The 19,774-nt window shown below is 33.9% G+C and overlaps 1 protein-coding gene across 7 annotated transcripts in view; it reads right to left on the bottom strand.

Moving 5' to 3' along the window:
• Positions 1-19,774, bottom strand: part of AGO1 (protein argonaute-1) — a 118,156-nt gene that overhangs the window by 23,578 nt on the left and 74,804 nt on the right. For 6 of the 7 annotated variants that reach the window (XM_072545137.1, XM_072545142.1, XM_072545136.1 and 3 more), the window contains 10 exons: positions 16,985-17,351; positions 16,849-16,926; positions 15,060-15,282; positions 13,509-13,739; positions 12,094-12,286; positions 4,504-4,637; positions 4,200-4,384; positions 3,573-3,739; positions 2,968-3,184; positions 300-397 (listed from right to left, as the gene is read on the bottom strand). In XM_072545137.1, the coding sequence (XP_072401238.1) occupies positions 300-397; positions 2,968-3,184; positions 3,573-3,739; positions 4,200-4,384; positions 4,504-4,637; positions 12,094-12,286; positions 13,509-13,739; positions 15,060-15,282; positions 16,849-16,926; positions 16,985-17,351 (1,893 nt within the window). The remainder of the gene's footprint in view (positions 1-299; positions 398-2,967; positions 3,185-3,572; positions 3,740-4,199; positions 4,385-4,503; positions 4,638-12,093; positions 12,287-13,508; positions 13,740-15,059; positions 15,283-16,848; positions 16,927-16,984; positions 17,352-19,774) is intronic. The other variant, XM_072545139.1, reaches the window with a different exon arrangement.

Here is a 19,774-nt window from a genome sequence, read left to right as displayed (position 1 = left end):
AAAGTGCCAAAAGTAACTATATTGGCTTGAGAGAATTGAATTTAAATTAAAACTGGAAATTTACTCAATCTAATGGCTCACTTGTGCAAATAGTACAACTTCGACTTTTGACAGCTGGTAAAATGTCAAACTTATTCCTAATTTGACAGCCTGTAAGAAAAGTAGACGCAGAGCAAATAGCTCAAAAGTATAATCAAATAATGTAGTGTATAGACATAGAGCAGTCTAAAACTGGTTTTATAGATAAACTTTTAGTAAGAAATCTGTGTTTTAAATTCTAATAGGTAATAATAACTCACCTCTCTGATAGCAGTAAGTTCATGTTGCAGCAACTGTAAAAATTGTCCTTCGGAAACTCCATCCCTATATAAGATAATTCGATGAGGTTTGTAACCACCTAGAATAAAAGAAACTTATTATATTATCATCTATTAAATAACAAAAAAAAAGTAATATAATCCTTGATGCATCTAAATAAAAAATAGAATAGATACTGAAAAGAAAACTAGATCCATATATCTGTATGGGTGTGGCAAAGGTTTTTTGAAGCGAAACTTCTATACTGGCGGTGTATTACTTCTATAAACTATAAGTAAAATTAATTTAAAATCAATCACCGGGAGAGAAAGCCCAAAAAAGTGTAAGGTGTTTCGATCAAAAAACAATTCCTGATCTTGTTAGTACGCTAGAATTGCTTTTTAGCACATACACCTAAGAATTATTTTTTACAATTTAAAAATTCGAAATTGTGAAGTATAATTTCGGATTTTTAAATTAAAAAAATAAATAAGTAAGTCTCAAGAAGACAAAGAAGACGAAGTCAAAGGAAGATGAATGGCAAAAAATGGCTGCTGGGACATGGACCATAGCAAATTCCAAGAAAACCAAATCAGTAACACCCGAGGATAAAAAGAGACTTCGGGAGAATACCATCACCCCCCCCCTCGTCAGAGTTGCTAAGAAACCAGGGAGCTCTAACGAGAAAAGTATTCAGAATGGTGGTAGCACACATACTCCATCCTGATACTCAACTAAATCGGGCTCAAGCAAATTTGATCACTAACAAACTGGAGCAAGCACTTTATAAGGCTCCTATCGGTCAAAATGAACTTCTACAGTTCCATAAAACATCGTTTAGCGAAGAGACCTTGTGGGTGAACTGTGTTAACGAGTATACAAAAAAATGGACGACTGAAGTGGTGAAGACTATTGAGGGCCTGTGGGGGGAGCAAACTTTAATACAATTGATTCAAATAATATGCCCAAGCGCCCCATGGTCCCCACCCGCGTCCCCGAGAAAGAGCTTGATGAAGAAACCACCAGGACACAGAACACTTAACACAGAAGGTAAAGGTAAAGGTCATAAAGGGAGGAGTTATGAAGGAGATAGTTCTCAGATCTGACCTTTAAAACGTTTACAACTTCTCATATATTTTTATTTTACTTTTTTTTTGTTTTTCAATATCTCTATATTTATTTTAACAAATGACGGTAGTATCTAGGTTCAATATTTATAATGAAAAGAATCTTATTTAGATGAATATACTATGTAGTAATTAAATACTAAGTTAACATTTGGTTTCATTTTTTAAAAACCAATAATTTATTCATTCATTCATACATGAATAAAAAAATGAATCATGAAGATTATATTTTAGTAAATGCCATAAATTTATACATAAAATTAATTTAAATTAATGTCATCAGTTTATTTTCAATTAAGTATAAATCAATTTAAGACTATATTGTAATAATTTCACCAATATTTATTCATTGTGAAAATTATGTTTTACTAGTAGTTGTTATTTTAAAACAAGATTATAGTACCCATACAGAGTAAAAACTTTCACATATACTATTCATTAAAAGTTACTGTTAAATATTTCAAAAATAATTCAGGAATACTTTTTGTTGTTATTAGAAGATTATGGATGAAATGGAAGTTTCAGCAAAATGGAAAATTTAAATATTTAGTAAAAAGTTTTATTGAATACTTTTTGAACAGGACAATTGTTCAATGAAATATTTTCTAAAATAGTCTAAAAAGTTTAATGAAAAGTCCTGAAAAAATAAAATTTTTGGTTGAATATATTTTGAAAATTTTTTAAAATGTTTCGTAAATTTTTGGGCAGGAAAACAGTATAATAAAAAAATATGTGACGGTTTTTAGTAGTATTGGAACAAACCTTTTTTTAACTCAAAGTTATAAAATTGTCTTTACATGTAATAAAAAAAATAAATACTTTGGATAATATTGTAAATTTTATATATTTTTAAGGTTTAAAATTAAAAAATTTAATTCGACGAGAAACCAAAACACATTTACGGTAGTATAGTCCAAAGTATTACACTTTACGGTTCGGAAGTATGGGACGTCACCAAAGCTAATAGAAACAAACTTATGACGACAGAAATAGATTATCTGAGACGAAGCTGCGGTAGATCGAAACTGGAGAGAATTAGAAACGAACAAATAAGAAACGAAATGAAAGTGGAGAGAAATATCAATGATGATATAGAAAGGAAACAATCTGGTTCGGACATGTTAAAAGAATGCCAGAGTACAGATGGCCTAGACCACGGAGAAGTTAAATAAATAGCTCCGTTCGTAGTCCCTTCCCACTTCCCCCTAACTACATTTTTCATGATGGTTTTAAGCCAACGACCACGGTTTGAATTTATGCAGTCGCCCTCTTAAGGAATGTTTTGAAGTATAATAACCGTAACCAAATCCCCCATTATAACTGTCCTTCTATATCCGTCTATAATAATCTTTGCTGGTACTGAATATTTTTTTTATTTAGCATTGTGCCTTTGTTTAGAAATTAAGTATTAGGTTTATATTGAAAGTAAATAAAATAGTAAGGTCTTTTGATAGTGGATTTTTTTTAAATCTGGCGTATACATACATTATCAGTTATCGTTATACCACTACAGAAATTATATATTTACAGACCGCCGACTTACCTGTGGACTTATAAAACATAATGAGTAATTCTCTGACCATGGAGCTTAACTCTTGTATGATTTCTTGTCGGTGTTGTTGGACACGAACTGTAGCAGCATACCTAGATGGATGGGCGTCCATGGAACCTACCACCGCGGCAATCGACGGTTTCTTGTTGTCGCCGGCAGGTGGATGGGTCACGTCAGCGCCAAGGAAAATTACGGGTTCATTAAATATCTGTAGAAAAAAAAAAATTGAAATAGTATTTAAAATTAATAAAGTTCAGTTGTTATATCGTTAACTTTTTATTTTCTGTTAAGCTATCTTTCGTGCTTTCTTTTAAAGCAATTAAAGACAGATACCTAAAGAGAAACTCAAATCATCATCCAGGCAAAAAACAAGGTACATTAAAACTCTGGTCGGCAGGGCGAAGAGAATTTGTGAACAACAGCATCTGCAAAGTAAACTTCATCATATTGAAAAAGCGCTCACCTCTAATGGTTATACCAGAAGAAAAATACATAAAGCGATTAACAACGTTAAGACCGGTTTCCGTTATATATGGGCAGTTTGGTCTGTATTTTAGAATGAAATAAATTCAACTATATATGATCTATAATCTTACCTTTGGTCTAATTGATGGCACTAGAATGCTGTTGATTCCTCCCAACTTAACATTAATTTTTAGGCATAAATTGGACAGTGTTTGGGGAGAAGTCTTATTGACATTTTTCGCTTGAACACATTGGGTGGCCATTCCTAACACAGTATCGCCAACTCTTTTTACTTCGGCTAGAAAAAATGAAAAATAATTTTTACTATTAGCATTAATAAGAAAAAATTGAAGTCATTATGTCATTAATAATATTATTTTGTTGTTCTTCATTATTTTCTATAAAATAAAGCTTCAGAATCTCTATACTTATAATCTATACATTTAGTACTTTTTATTGGGCGAACTCGACTGCATGCTGAACAAATATCCTGTTTTTTTTCCATGAACTTTTGATGCATGTAGTTCTACAGCTTTCTTGCCAAAGTACACCGAACGGCGACAGGTGTGGACTTATACCCCCCTTCCTCATGTCGTTTACCATAGTAATAAGTATACTCCCCCTCCCTCTACCTTACTACATAGTTTATGGATCTTCCCTTTTATGTGGCATGTCTCATGTCACACGATATATTATGTATAAAAGTCTACTACTAGAGCTGCTAAAGGGTCGGCAAAGACTTAAAGAATTTGACTTACCATATACTGGTGTTTTTCCTGGTAGAACTACGACAACAAGCTGCAAAGACTGGAAGGTGGATTTCAAATATCGGAACATGGGTTCAACTTGATCTGGACCGGTTGCGTATTTGCAAAAGCATGGTTGACCTATAATTGGCATACCGGCATCGTTTGAGATTTTCTGTAGTTGTTGAGTAAAGTTCCTAAACAACAGAGAAAAAAATATCAGCTAACCAGTTATAAAAACGAATTCTATTGATTGAAAATTGGCACTTATGTACAGAATTGTTTACTCTTCCACGTAAATTGTGGTAGTACTTGCCTTAGAGCGTCTTCTCTCACGGTACGTTGTGGTGCAAAGCAAGCAATGGCCCAAACTCTGATTTCCACACCGGTAAAGAACTGTTTGCCTCGCATATCCCATACACCTTGATTTGGCATCGCTTGTTGTTTACTCTGTAACAATTAATCAAAGTAATATAGAATGATAAGCAATCAACTCCTACCCATAATGTACTAAATATCTCGATTTTTGGTCGTTAGATAACCGTTTAATCCAACAGTTTAAAAATGGAAGGATTATGATTAAGGATCTTGATTAATAGAATATTAATCAAGATCCTTAAACTCGGTGAAAATGTTATTTGGAAAGAAAACTAAGAAAATAAGTCAATAACGACCAGTTTTAGAAAACAACTAGAAAATTACAGTTCTATTAGGCTTATTAAAGACTCCTGTTGGGTTGTGTGAAACAGTACAGAAAATATAATGATTTCTAACTAACTACTCAGAGTCATACTCTAATTATATTATTAAATACACGTAAAGATATAGTCAACTAGGTCAGAAAACTAGAAACAGATACTCATAATCCAAAATTATTTATTGTTGTAAAATATTGTAAAATTAAAACAATGATCTGCGAATTTCCAACATACGCCCTAACAATAATGGTTGTTTTTAACTTAAATAATATTTGGTAGTCCCCTAAAATAAACTAGTGATTTTGACCGTCGCATGCGACGGGGAATCCAATCAATTGTCATCTACAGTCATTAAATTTTTAAAATAAACTTTTTGCATGTAAGCCAAATAAATACAAAGAATGATCTGGTGCACTTCTGACATGACATATGTTCACTGTGTAGTGCCCTTTTAGTAGTCGCCCTGTTTGTTTTTCCTATCTTAACATATTCTTTATATCCGTTCCTTTCATTTGCTATGTCGCATGTTGGGATTCGTTCAGTTGTTTATTTTGTGCTCAGACAGAGGCCTTCTTTAAGAAAATAAATAAAAATATGTCTCATAGTAAATCTATTTTTATCCATAGTGCACTATGATATATACGTTCATTAATAATGAAGATACTGTGTAGTGCCCTTTTTGTAGTCGCCATGTTTGTTTTTTATCTTAATATATTCGTTATATCCTTCCCTTTCATTTAACGTATCACACGCTCCAATTGGACCAATAACAACGGAGATATGATACTTTCCAATGATGTATTATACGTCAAGATCCGACGAACTATTCTACCCCCATCACAAAACGCTCAAAAGTTGAGCAGAATGAAATTTATGAGTTTTCTTGGACTTTACATGGGAAATGAGGCAGAAACGGTATAGCCCTTTTACAGGTATAGCTTTTATTTTACTTCGTTTTATTTAATTTTATTATGTTGGTAGTTCAGATTTCTTTCCTAAGTGGCGTAATTACCCTATCGGACAAACAGTGTTACTTGTCGTCCTAGCCTTTTATATATAGATAATTAATTTGAATTGTGAGTACCTTTCTCTAATTTACTAACATAATTAATTATGGACTCACACTACAACACTCAGTGCTAACCGTCAAAGGTGTCAGCTGGTCAGCTGGTGCCGATTAACCATCCATACGACCCATATGGAGATTCATTAATTTTTACATGTGGCAACGTTGTATTTGTAAATGTCAAACATTTTAGAGGTTAGGTGTAATCTAAGTAACCAGTAGTACATGTGCTTATTAAAACTTTTTGATAGTGCAATATCTCAAGTGCGAATGTGCGGTTTAACGTCACGTCTCTACTTGCAATGAGCATACGTAAGTATAAGAAACGGAGTTTCCATAAAGACTATATTTAATAATGGAAGCACATAATATGAGACATTAACAAAACTAGGTGGCGCCAATAAAAGTCTACTGAATTTTTCCCTTTTCACTATTAACTTTCTCACTAAACCTATATTAAGTCTAGATAAAGCTATAAACTAGTGCATGATTTATACAGAGTGGACCAAACGCCTATAAACGTCTAATTATCTCTTAAATGGATGGTCGGAATTGTACTAAAATATGGATCCTATTGTGCAATATGGAAATTTCAAATTTACTGTTGCCAGATTTACCATTTTTATGATAGATATCATCATTCCGTATATTGTATAATCATTGGACTTCTCAATATGAGTTCAACCATATTATGTAACACTTGGTATTTCATCTAATCACGAAGGTCTTACATAAATGAAACTTCTCAATGCCAAATAGTTTTGAAGTAATTGAGTAAATAGAGAATGCTGTGATTTTGACATTAATTCATAAAACTAATAGTAGCTTGACGTTAATTGAAAGGATTTGTAAAATAACTTGTATTAAGAACTAAATCTGACAGTTGTTTTATGTTTTTAAAAGCTCTTCAATAAAGATGATTTTAATGAAAAGAGCGAATTACTGTTTTAATGATGAGGGGCTACTGCAATAGAAAAATATCTTATAGTGAAGTAGCCAATTTGTTCAACAATACTTTCCCAAACGATATCCATAAGGCGACGGTACAAAAAATTGTAAAGTGCTTTATGGAAACAGGAAGAGTAAAAGATGGCATTCGAAAAGGTAAACCAAAAACTGTTATAAATTACAATAAAACGTTAGATTTAATGCTGAGTTTCATTGAAGATCCACATACATCCCCACGTAAAGGTCAGTTAATATACGAATTATGAAATACGAAATGAAGATGACTATGACCATAGATTACAGTTTAGTGAAGTAATGATGAATAAAATTGTAACCGAGAAGAACTTCGTTAACAAAATATGTTTTTCCGACGAAGCAATACTTACACTATCTGGGAATGTAAATGCCAAAATTTAAGGTATTGGAGTGAGGTAATGGATATGTGAAAACCATACTTAAAGACCACAAAAATTAAATGTATGGTCGGATATAGTTACTCAGTTAATTGGGCAATTTTTTATAAAAGGACATTTAATAAGAGCGATGATTGGAGAGCTTATTTCCAGAGTGTCTTAAATCCAAAATTTCGATTTTTTATTTTATTGAAAACATTATAGCTTTCTTCAGGTCTAGAATAACGTTTTATGTACCAAAACGACTTATTTACCATTTAAAAATGCATTTGAAAATTGTATGTATTTCCAAAACGTCTTATTTCCTGACTGATTTTATTTTCAAAGTCTTAAATTCGTCTGGCCAATCCATGAGCGTATAGGAGTCTGTCTAGGAGTAATGTCTAGTTTTGAAGAAGAGGTAGTGTCTCACATGGGTCGTACCGCGAGAAAAAGATCACGAACACTTGCACAGTGGGTGAAAATATAGATAAAAGACGTAAATACGTAAATACTTCTAGAGACTGTAACTAAAACGCGACATACAAAAATGGAACAAGAACTTAATAAATAGAGCGAGTCATTGAAAACAACAGAGGCTTAAAATGTCTAAGACCCGCACTGGGAGTTCAAAAAATCATCAAAATTAAAGACGCCAACAATAAGGTAGAGAAGGACAAATATAAAATATCAAATATTGTCGAAGACTTCTACACATCCTTGTACAGCTCGCAAGGCCAGCCTAATGAAACAACAAAGGAGAACATCAAAAGAAAAATAAAAAACGTGGGATCAGAAGTACTACCAAATATAAAGGGATTCGAAATAGAAAGAGCTTTAAAAGAGCTAAAAAATAATAAAGCTCCAGGACACGACGGTATAATTGCCGAGCTCTTGAAAACAAGCAAGACATTAACAATCCCTGTACTAACAGAGCTATTTAATAGATGTCTCCATAATAGCAAGATCCCTAAAGACTGGAACGAGAGTCTAGTAATACATCATCATCATCATTGGTGCTACAGCCCTATAAAATAGCCTCGACCTTCCCAAGTCTATTACGCCAGTCAGTTCTATCCATTGCCAACTGCTGCCAGTTTGCTGCGCCTATTTGTCTACCATCCTCATCTACACCATCCCTCCATCTGAGTTTTGGTCTACCCCTTTTTCTACTTCCCACAGGTTGTGACATAAGGATTCTTCTAGGAGGGTTGTTCTGCTGTGATCTTGCCAGATGTCCTGCCCATCTTAGTCTTCCTATTTTTATAAAGGATACTACGTCTTTACCACCAAATATATGTTTATATCTGTGGGCCATAGAACAAGCTATTAATAATTGTAGAATAGATTCGAGACATAGGCAACTAATACATAATATAGAGAGGAGTGAGACATGGAGACGTAATATCGCCAAAGCTTTTCAACCTAGCCCTAGAAGACGTCTTCAAAACTACAAATTGGTCAACCTATGGCATTAACGTTAATGGCAACAAGTTAAACACCTCAGATTCGCTGACGACGTAGTGATTATAGCGAGCACATTCGAGGAACTGCAAATTATGATGGGGGAACTAGCAGCCAGTTCCCAATACGTCGGCCTAAAAATGAATATGAAACAAAAACAAAAATAATGACAAACACAGATGACCCCAGACGTATAACTATAAATGGCAGTGAGATAGAACAAATCCAGGAATATATCTACCTAGGCCAAATCCTGAGACTTGACAAAGAGAACCAAAGTGCGGAAATTACTAGAAGAGCAAGACTAGCATGGGCAGGATTTGGAAAACTTAGTTGGATACTTAAGAACCGCAAAATACCCCAATACTTGAGGAGCAAAGTGTTCAACCAATGCATCCTTCCTATCATGACATATGGATGTCAAACCTGGACCTTAACCAAGGCAAACATGAATAAACTAGCCACAACAGAAAGAACAATGGAAAGAGCAATGTTAGGTATACGACTGTCAGATAAAAAGAGGAACGACTGGGTAAGATCCAAAACAAAAGTCGAGGACATAGCAACAAAAATTGCTAAACTTAAATGGAGCTTCGCGGGCCACACTGCTAGACAAAAAGACCAACGTTGGAATACTACAATACAACATTGGAGACCTTACGAAAGTAAACGACCAAGAGGAAGACCACAGATGAGATGGGTTGATGATATTAAAAGAATAGCCGGAACAAATTGGAAATATGTTGCTCAGGATAGAGACCGATGGAAGGAGTTGGGAGAGGCCTATGTGCAAACATGGACGACAGAAGGCTAAGAAGAAGAAGAAGAAGAAGAGACTGTAAGCGTTTTCATACAATCTTCTACGGTCATAAAACTAAAGTAGAACAAGACTCATTTATTACCAGTGTCATACAAGTACAAAAAACAAAACGTGTTAGAGAGAAGTGCTATGAAGCAAAAAATTGGTCAAAAATGTACTAGCTGAGATGCATAAGAAACTTTTATCGTGTAAAAAAATAAACTTAAAATATAAAAATTCGTGAAGATCTGGTTTATAGAAGAAAAATTTATTTTTCATCAAAACAACATATTTCTCTCACATAATTTAAGAAACTATCGCGACAATTAGCTAATTAAAGTAAGAATTATTGCGACATTCACACTGGTTTAGCTCCCCCTGACTTCTGGCTGTTCTCACATTAGTAAGAAGTGTATTTTGACATTTTTTCGGATTCTAACTTCAGGTATAGCATCAAAAAATTAGAATTTACTACAACTTGAGTATTGGAGTTCATTGGGATTAATACTGAATGATAAAATATTTTTTTAAACTACACAACTTATTGACCAACCTACTACTTAGCTATTTGTTAAAGTATTTGGTGATATCTCTAATAATTAACAAACAAACACGTATAATAACCATGCTATATAACGATCAACTCTACAAAAATCGCTTAGTAATACAGAAAATTTCAAAATGCGTTATAAAATCACTATTGCACAAATTAATATGAATTTTCTAACTGTATTACTAATCGCAACAAAAACTAATTTATTAAAATAAAAATAGAAAACGAAAATTAATCGAGACTGACAAAATAACTATCACAATATTATGAAAAAACATCGATCTTGCTGTTTTTCAAAGAACGGACATATGTGCTACCAACACTACCAACAGTTCAAGCAAAATGTACGTCAAAAATACACAATCACCACAATTGTGAACCCCATATTAATGTACTACTGTAAAAGGCAAATTAAAGATTTACACTGTGAAGATTGCAGGTTAACATGTGTGATGTAACCCTAAAATGTAACTATGATATATTTGAACTTTTTTGACAGGGACTTTTAGCAATAGACAAATACCTTCTGGTTACATCTTTCCTTGTTAGACTTTAGACTACACTGTCGTGTAAAATAACTATCTAGCACTCAAACCGTATAGACACACCATATTTTATATCGGCAACAGTGCTAAGATAGGTCAAGAAACCGCAGATACGCCAGAAAATTGGTATTATCGATCGAGGAAAGAGTTAAAAGTGTTCAAATGTTACCGTTTCTGTTTTTGGATCGACATAACACTCCATCATTTTACGTTTTCGTTTAAATATCGACATACAAAACGCCCGTACAAAAATTGTTTAAAAGAATTTGAAAATTCTCAAAATGTTGTTGAACTGCTAGGTATATAAGTACCCGAGTAAAGTTTATAACAGGATATAGCAATTTATACCGCTGTTAAAATCACTTAATTGTTTTTTAGTAGTCAAGTACTGGAAAAGGGTTGTTCAAATCGTAAGTAAATAGTAAATTATGCAGTAGAAGTACCTCAGTAAACTCAGGTTTCGAAACTCCTGATGATATTGAATGCTATACTTTCAAACTATATAGACATACTATATTTTATATCAGCAACAATGCTAAGATAGGTCAAAAAACGGCTGATATGCTAGAAAAGTGGTATTATCTATTGAGAAAAGAGTTTTTATTGTTAAAATGTTATCATTTCGAAATGATACTCGATAGTTTTACGTTTTCATTTAAATATCGACATACAAAACAGTCATACAAAAATTATATGATAAAATTTGCAAATTTTGATTAAAGACCCTTCCTCAAAATGTTGTTAAAAGTTGTTGTTGATATGCATGTAGGGATGTTATTAAGTTTTAGTAATCAAGTAGTGAAGAAGACTTGTTCAAATATAAGTGAATAGTAAATTGTATAGTAGAAGCAATCTTAGTGAGTCATTAGACTCGCCAAGATCCTCATTAGGCCCCGGAAGTCCAGATGAAGTCTCCAGAGAGGGTGTCGAAAGCTCAACGCAGCAAAATTCGACGCGATCCAACCCGGAAACTCAGTAGTTTAAAATGAATTTCATCGAGAGAAGGGGAGAGAGACATAGAAAGACAGAGTGTAAGCAAATGAAAGGGACAAAGATAAAAAATGAGAGATAAGAGTTAGAAAGATAAGGAAAGGTAGATAGGGCGAGAGAGAGAGAGAGGGAAACACAAAGAGAGACAGAGAGGGGGAGTATTTGCGTAATGCTATATAGGTGCACATCAAAACTGTTCAAATATACCATAGTTACCTTTGAATACAACATAGGCTAATATGTTTAATGTTATTGGTTTATGTGAACTTACTAATTTAGTTTCTAAATTATTCCACTTAGTCACCACCCTTTTTTACCTACTTGATAGCATATTCTTTATGTTTTCGACATTTTTACCAGTAACGTGGACCAAAATAAATTGTGCGCATCCTGCAATCTTCCTCTATACAAGCTAAGCTAAAAAGAAAATAAAATACAACTGGAAACTAACGTGCCAGCCCACCTGTCCACTGAGGGAGGCCACCCGACCGCCGTATTGTAATTTTGGCGGGGGCAAAACCCTCCCTCTGACCTCCATCATGTTGTTGCTGATGGTCAGACCGAATTCTTGTACGTATTCGTCGTTGTTGAAGTCGGCTCGACGGACTAAGTTGTTGATTTCACGCTCTCTGTCGGGTGCCGATCTGAAACCACAAGGAAACATTAGTGTCTACACATTACGGTACGATCAGAATAATAAACAAACTGTCACAATTTACATTAGAAGGAAATTAGTAGCTTTAATATCTAGCTAGCTATCTATTTCAGATGTACTGAAGCGGTAATCGTTAATAAAAAAAGTAAATTGTCTGCTTAAAGACATACATAGTGGAACAGTGTAGCGATCAAAAAAACTTATGAAGTTTTAATTCACGTAATTCAAATTCCATTCTGTATAAGGTATCTACGTATTACAAATCTTCGTAAGAAGGTTTTTGTATAAATATCTCAAAATCTTCGAAGAAAAACAATTAATTATCTTAAAAAAGAATAAACAAAGTTTAAAAATTTTTTTATTCAGCCCAAATTGCCCCGGATAATTATTTCTCTGTATATAAGTTCCCATTTAACGCTTTAAGTACTGTCATTTCGAATTTCAAACGCGACGCGAAAACATGCTGTAACCTTTCAGTAGACACAGCTTGTCTAGGAGACCGGTGGGAGTCAATGACGGTCAATTCTAAAGCCAATCGGAAGCTTTCGAGTTTCTTCGGCTCTATACCTTCTTTTACTAATGTCTAGAGCCTGACCCACTACTCTGAGCCGCGTAATGTAAGTTGCCTATTATGAATTTGAATCGGGGAAATTACTGACAGACTTACGCATGACGTCTTTAGTGACGTGACAACTTAGTGTTTTCTTAACTTGTTTGTTACAGTTACAGACTACACTGATAAATTTTCGATTATTTCTATCGTTCACAATTCTGTTTTCTTTTTGAACATTTATTTATTTGATTCATTCATGGCTTATAATGTGAATTTTTTTGGCTTGCCCAAAAACGTTTTAGAGACCTTTTCTTTGTAATATCTATAAATGAATAATTTGCCCGTTTCGAAATAAATTATACAGCATAGTTATGTAAAGTTTATTTATTAAATGATGGATCGTTCCTCGAAAAGCTCTTGCTCGTCAATTAATATTTTTTGTTGCGCATATGTTTCCAATTAAAAAAAAATAATTTAGTGTAAGTATTTTTTGCATGTTTTAATTACCACTGTTTTATATATAACACTAAATGTGTATGTAGATTTTAAGAACCGAAAATCTGCATTTCATAATATAATTATGACCCTAGTATTTTTTTTAAACTGTACATTATGATAGTGCTTAGATATTGAATTACTAAAATTTGCAAGTTCTTACCTCGCTGTTGCTTTGATCATTGTCGAAGTCTGCATGTCCGTTAACTTCTTTATACACCTTTGTCCGGCAACAATGTTGCAAACTTCTAATGGTAGGTATGTGTGCTTGTGTTCTTGGCCAACCTGGAGGCATGGCAAGTGGGGGTATCTTAATTTCATTTTGTACTTGTCCAAGAAATATTTCGCCACTGTACATTCGACAGTTTGGCCGTTTTCTAACTGAAGTGGAAATCTATAATAAAAAAAAACGACATATAACTATAAACACATCGTCCTGAATATTTTAAGCACGACAAAAAAGAATGAAAAACAAGAAATAGCAATTTTTGTAAGAACATGTCTGGTATACTGAATTAGCTACATGATAATGTAACATAACAAAGAAAATTAACACAAAACTAAAAATATGTTCACAATATTAAATTTATAAATTAATTGGTGGAGATTTATTTTGCATTGTTGCAATTGTGGACAATCAATTGCAGTAGACGGTGCATATCGTGTCTCAATATGTGGCCTAGATATTCAAGCTTTCTTTGTTTGATTGTGCTCACGATTTCTTTCTCCTTTCCGATTCTTTGGAATACCTCTATGTTGGTGACATGTTCGGTCCAGGATATACGAAGAATGCGTCGGTACACGGTTTGAGGTTATTCTACCAAAATCAGAAATTTTGTTTGATATTTTACAAAAAAAAATGTATGACATTGGATTTTGCACGAGAAAGGTTAATGAATTTCTCGAATGTTTGCAATTAGAGCGGAATAATTTTGAAAGTCTATGGTCAAAACAAAAGGATTTTGTAAATGATGATGTCCCCAAACCTAATAAGAGGCAACGAATTACCAATTCGTTGCCAATCCGACAATTTTAAAAATCATAGAAACAAATTCCCAGATAGCGCCTTTCATCGACTCGTAAAGCTATATGGACAAAAATTTGACACATTAAGTTAAAAACAGAATTGACAGTTCTTTATAATGATCCAGACTATATTCAAAAAAATGTACAAGAATTGTATCAATATTTAAAGTCTCAGAGCTTCATAATGCATTTCCGGAAGATTTTAAAGTGGCAAACCTATTTTTAGCAATTCTGGCTACAAGTGCATCTGTTGAAAAAAGTTTTTTAACAATGAAACGGATTAGAACAGAAATTTTTCAACAATGAAACGGATTAGAACATGCCAAAGAAATACCCAATTGCAAGATCGAATGTCGTCACTTTCTTTAATTTCCATTGAGTAACGCCTTTTAAATGGATTAATGACAAAATCCTCTTTCTACGATTCTGTTATTAACATTTTTCAAATAAAGGAAATCGCCGAATTGAATTAAAATATAAACAATAGTTTTCTAATAAGTTTTTCTTTTTCCTACTTGTTCGTTTTTAATTTGTGTTAATTTTATAGGAGCATAATCTGTTTAGTTTGTTTATTGAAATATGTTAAGAAAGACAGAGGAAAGGATCAACAGACCAAGATAAAAAAGAGTAATGTGAACATATAAAATTGTGTGTCAATTCTACTAGAAAGTTGTGATTATGTACTTACGATTGCATCTGTGCAGGCCTTCTCGTCACGTTACAGACTCTGTATTTTCGCCTCATCGCTCCACAATGCGTTATTTCTATTTTGAGACCCTTGATTTCTTTTGTAAACTTCACACGTTGGCTGTCTGTTAGAGGTTTCCTCTGTTCGTTTATGTCTCGAATGTCCAGGACTTCGCACATAAACTCTATCACAGGTTGCGCTTTGTAAAATGCCGTTGCAGACACTAGAAAATAGAATTAAGTTAAAAGAGCACTTAAACATTTGCATATAGGGTCAGGTGGGTAATTGGAAACAGTACTCCCGACGGCTACAAATGAAATATGGCAACAATGTCACATACACAGCATTGCAATTCCATCTTTGCTTATTCTGTGAAATGACATTCAGGTGTTTACAGGCCAAGTGAATCCCCATTTTGTGCAACTTAAATTTGATTGTTTTTAAACACAAATCGATTTAGAGCAGTGCCAATATTTTACAAATTTCATATCTCTGTATTAGGTAAGTATAGAGATTATATAATTTATAGCTACTATGAGAATCCTTATATTGCCTAAAATGTTAATTTGAAGGTTATTTACTACAAGAAGTAAGTACTAAGTACATTAAGTGTTTACAATTACCCCCTTAAATATTGAGCATGAAGGAACAGGAGGATTTTAGAAAGCAGAAAGGAAATGGAAAAAGAAATAAAGTTCGAAAAATTGCTGATTCGCTTGAAACTCCAGTACCAAGTAAAAATACAAATACAAAGAAACGTAAAGAGCCATTGTCATCATCTGATGCAAGTGAAACAGAAGTATCTTATGTCGAGAGTGATGACAGTCCATGGGATGAACAGGTAGAAGAAAAGCTACAAGAACTACAGGCTCCAGAACACCACAAACTCCTGCGGGAGAAATTTGTATTATTATATTGATATTGATTAGGATGAAAATGAAATTAAAGTTATAGCTCTAAAATGTATAAATGCACTTTGGAAAATGCATTTTCCTTGTTCAATAATGCAATTTTCATTTCCACATTATCATTTTGTCAAATCATTTTCCACATTATCATTGTTCACAAAATTTCCTGACACTCATACGAATCGAATGCAACAAACTTTTAAATGTTCCTTTACATTTCTAGTATGAGCTTTATCTCTGAATGTTCTTGATGTCGCCGCCACACTACAATATGCTACTGGATTTGAACTTTTTTCCATCTCTAAATTTTCTTATTAGACACCATGTTAGTATAAGATGTCACCATTTTGGTATCAACCAGGGATATCATTTTTTCTACAGATAAAATACAAATTAAAAATTTCAACCAGTAATCGCCCAATTCTCCCTCCTTGTAAGGTTCACATTATGTGAAAACGATCTCTCAAAAGCCTGGTACTTCCAAAAGAAAAACAAACTTATTTCCACAAGCAGCTAGGGCAGGTGCAAGTGATACTGCGCTCATTCGCTGAAGAGGATTTTTGAACAAGTGAACATTCAGGATACCTCATTTCCGATCTCATCGTTAGAATCTCAATTTGTCAACATTCTGGCGCCCTTTTTTGAGTACTTTAAGGACTACCTGTGTGCCTAAACAGATCAAGATAGCACTCTTTACATTCCTATCCAGGTAAACACGACAATTAAATAACCAACAGGTCTGATAAATTAACATTTTGAAGTATGTATTGTAGAAATAAAGAAAGAATTCCCAGTGAACATCATGTCGCAGCCATTAGAATTTTGAAATCAATCAATAACAAAATAACAATTACACTATAAAACAATGAAAGATTACTTACCATCAATATTGAGCATCATTTTCCATTGACTAGGTCTTACAGATTGATGAAATCCAAACCAGACTTCTCTACCACCGCCTAATTAAAAAAATAACGTTACAATGGTAAATATAATTCTTTTAGATACCAAACTTACCTAACGGATGATAATATCCCTCAGGACTACTGAAAAAACTTCTTCCTACGGGCGTGTAGCTCATAGAGGGCAAATGCCTCATGACGACGTCCAAAGCCAAAATAGCTTCGAACGGAATTTGTCTAGTTCGGCCTTCTAGAGCTTCTTCGAGACCGTACAAGGAGACTTGAGCTACCCATTTGATGCTAACTCTGAATAGTCTATCCTTGCCTTCGCCCGGTAGAGTAACTTCGAGTTCTTCGCGGGAATTACCGATGGGAAGGGGATCTCTGGTGTAGAGGTTGTTTCTGCCATCGAATACTGGTTTCAGGTTGCCGAATATTTTGCCATATGCCTTCACCATTGTCTCGATGATTTCTCTGTTAACCTAAAATTATATAATTGGATTTAGTACTTTTTTTTATAAATTGGTATTAAATAAAGAAAACAAAACGTTGTATCAGGGCTACAGAATAAAAAAAATCTACGTTTACTTCAAGGCCAAATCGTAATTGTATTCTGTAAGTTTCAGCATGGCCAGTTCAAAATTCAAACCGATAACATTCTTATTAAATTTTTTTGTAATCTGCAAAAGTATTGTACAAATTAATTGATATGGCAACCCTGTTAGTATGACGTTTCTTTTGAAGCATTTCGAAGTAGAAATTAATGCTATCTATCGATGATAAATTTACCGATGTTTCAGATGTAGCCACCTCTCTACAATACAATTTGATGGCGGCAGTTCAAAGTATAATTCTTGTTTAACGAGATTTTTCATATTAAAAAAAAATATTTAACTACAGTGAACTACAGAAAGCTTTACGACTAGCAAGACCGAAAGTTTTAGATGAAGCGCTCGTCATTGCCTTGGAACACGAAACAGGTAGTCAAGCTTCAGGAGCTATCGAGTACGAACCTCTAAAGAGAGCGACAAACAAAACGATAAACGTCTGTAGACAATCGTACGGAAGGTAGTTCGTAACACGATGCCGAAGAGACGCGAACCCAGATGTTGGAATGGTGGCGACGTAGGTCACATTCGCCGTAAATTGCAAGAAAATAATCAGTCAGAAAGCTAAAACAGATCGAACACTGGGCTATAAAAAGTCATTCAAATGCTGATGCTCAGTCAAGACGGCCATGCAGTGCAAATTGTAATCACTGTCTTAAATTAGAAGAACGACTTTGCTCTGTGAGACGAACCACCGTCATTAATGATCAATAGCAGCCTCAACACCTACAAGACTCTCAAGCAAATGATCCGTGTATAAAAAGGGTATTGGATTGGATGCGTCGAAGTGAAAGACCTTCTTGACAAGACATTAGTGCGTGTAGTCAAGAAGTCAAGTCTTTCTGGAGCCAATGGAATTGCCTAGTACTAAAAGATGATCTTCTGTATAGAACCTTTGAGAACGATGATGGTACAGAATCTAAGCTCCAGTTGATTGTACCTAAAAGTAAAGTGTCAGTTGCATGACGGTGCATCAGATGGACACTTTGGTATTACGAAGACTCTGCAAAAGGTTCGAGAACGGTTCTATTGGGTAAACTGATGACAGAATGAAAGATCAATATGATTCTCGATGCAAGAATGAAAGCTTTGAAGTAGGTAATCTTGTTTGGCTTTATAATCCACAACGTCGAGGCTTGTCTCCTAAACTGCAAAGACGATGGGAAGGTCCGTATGAAATTAAAAAGAGAATAAATGACGTAATATACCGAATTAAGAAGTTGCCGAAAGGTAAACCAAAAGTAGTTCACATAAATCGTCTTGCACCTTATGCTGACTCAAATGAAACAGAAGCAGCACGAACCCTTCAACATGAGATCCAAGATGACCGGCGACCAAGCTTTAATGAATTTATGTCAAATTACGCAGAGAAAAAGAGTGCTAGATTCAGCGTGACTATAGTAGTTCAGCAGAATTTTTTTAGTGTTCCGCATAACGTCTCTCTAGCCCACTGTGTTAACGAAGACCTTGAGATGACTAAAGGAATCTCGTCCGTATTATTTAAGAAGTTCGGTCGTTTGGACGAGTTAAAAAATCAGCAGCCTAAAGTTGGAAGAGTACTGAGATTAGCAGATGGTCCTCGATCTTTGCTGTATACGGTGTCCAGGAAGTCTATTAGTGCTCTAACTAATTTGAAGAAAATTGTGTGCAATTATGAATCAAGAATCTGGCCTTACCTAATATAGGGCATGCATTAGAAAATCTGGATTGGAAGATTATCAGAAGCATGCTTGAAGTGATCTTTCGAGAAACCAGCGTACGAATTACTGTGTGCTATCGAATTGTAAACTATTTATATAAATTAGAACTGCTCGTTTTATTTAAAACGCTACCCCTACAAAGTAATTAGATCGAAGTCAGGTGTATATATATATATATATATATATATATATATATATATATATATATATATATATATATATATATATATATATATATATATATATTTGAATAATTGGCCTTTTGATCTCTCTGAATTTTTATGGAACACTTCGTTTTTTTTGTGCGGCATTGTACAAAATAGTTTTATCTGCAGGATTTCTAGTCCTGTGTCAATTCAATTCCGTCATAGTTTTATTGTTCCTGCTATCGTATCGCTTATTTATTTTCGATAATTGTTGCATTTTATTCCTTGAACATATGTTATTGGTCATTGTTTCTATACTTTTATCAAATTCTTGGTGAGTTTTTAATCAGTAGGAGAGGTCAGTAGTTAACGCCTTATTACGTCTCCTAAGACGCTTTATCTTTTTGTGAATTAATCAATTGCCACTGAAGCCTGATATTTTATCGGAGCT

The sequence above is a fragment of the Diabrotica undecimpunctata genome, chromosome 9, assembly GCF_040954645.1.
Source record: "Diabrotica undecimpunctata isolate CICGRU chromosome 9, icDiaUnde3, whole genome shotgun sequence".
In the NCBI taxonomy this organism is placed as follows: Eukaryota; Metazoa; Arthropoda; class Insecta; order Coleoptera; family Chrysomelidae; genus Diabrotica; species Diabrotica undecimpunctata.
Note: the sequence above shows the minus strand (reverse complement) of the source record. Positions and strands in the feature narration are given on the sequence as shown.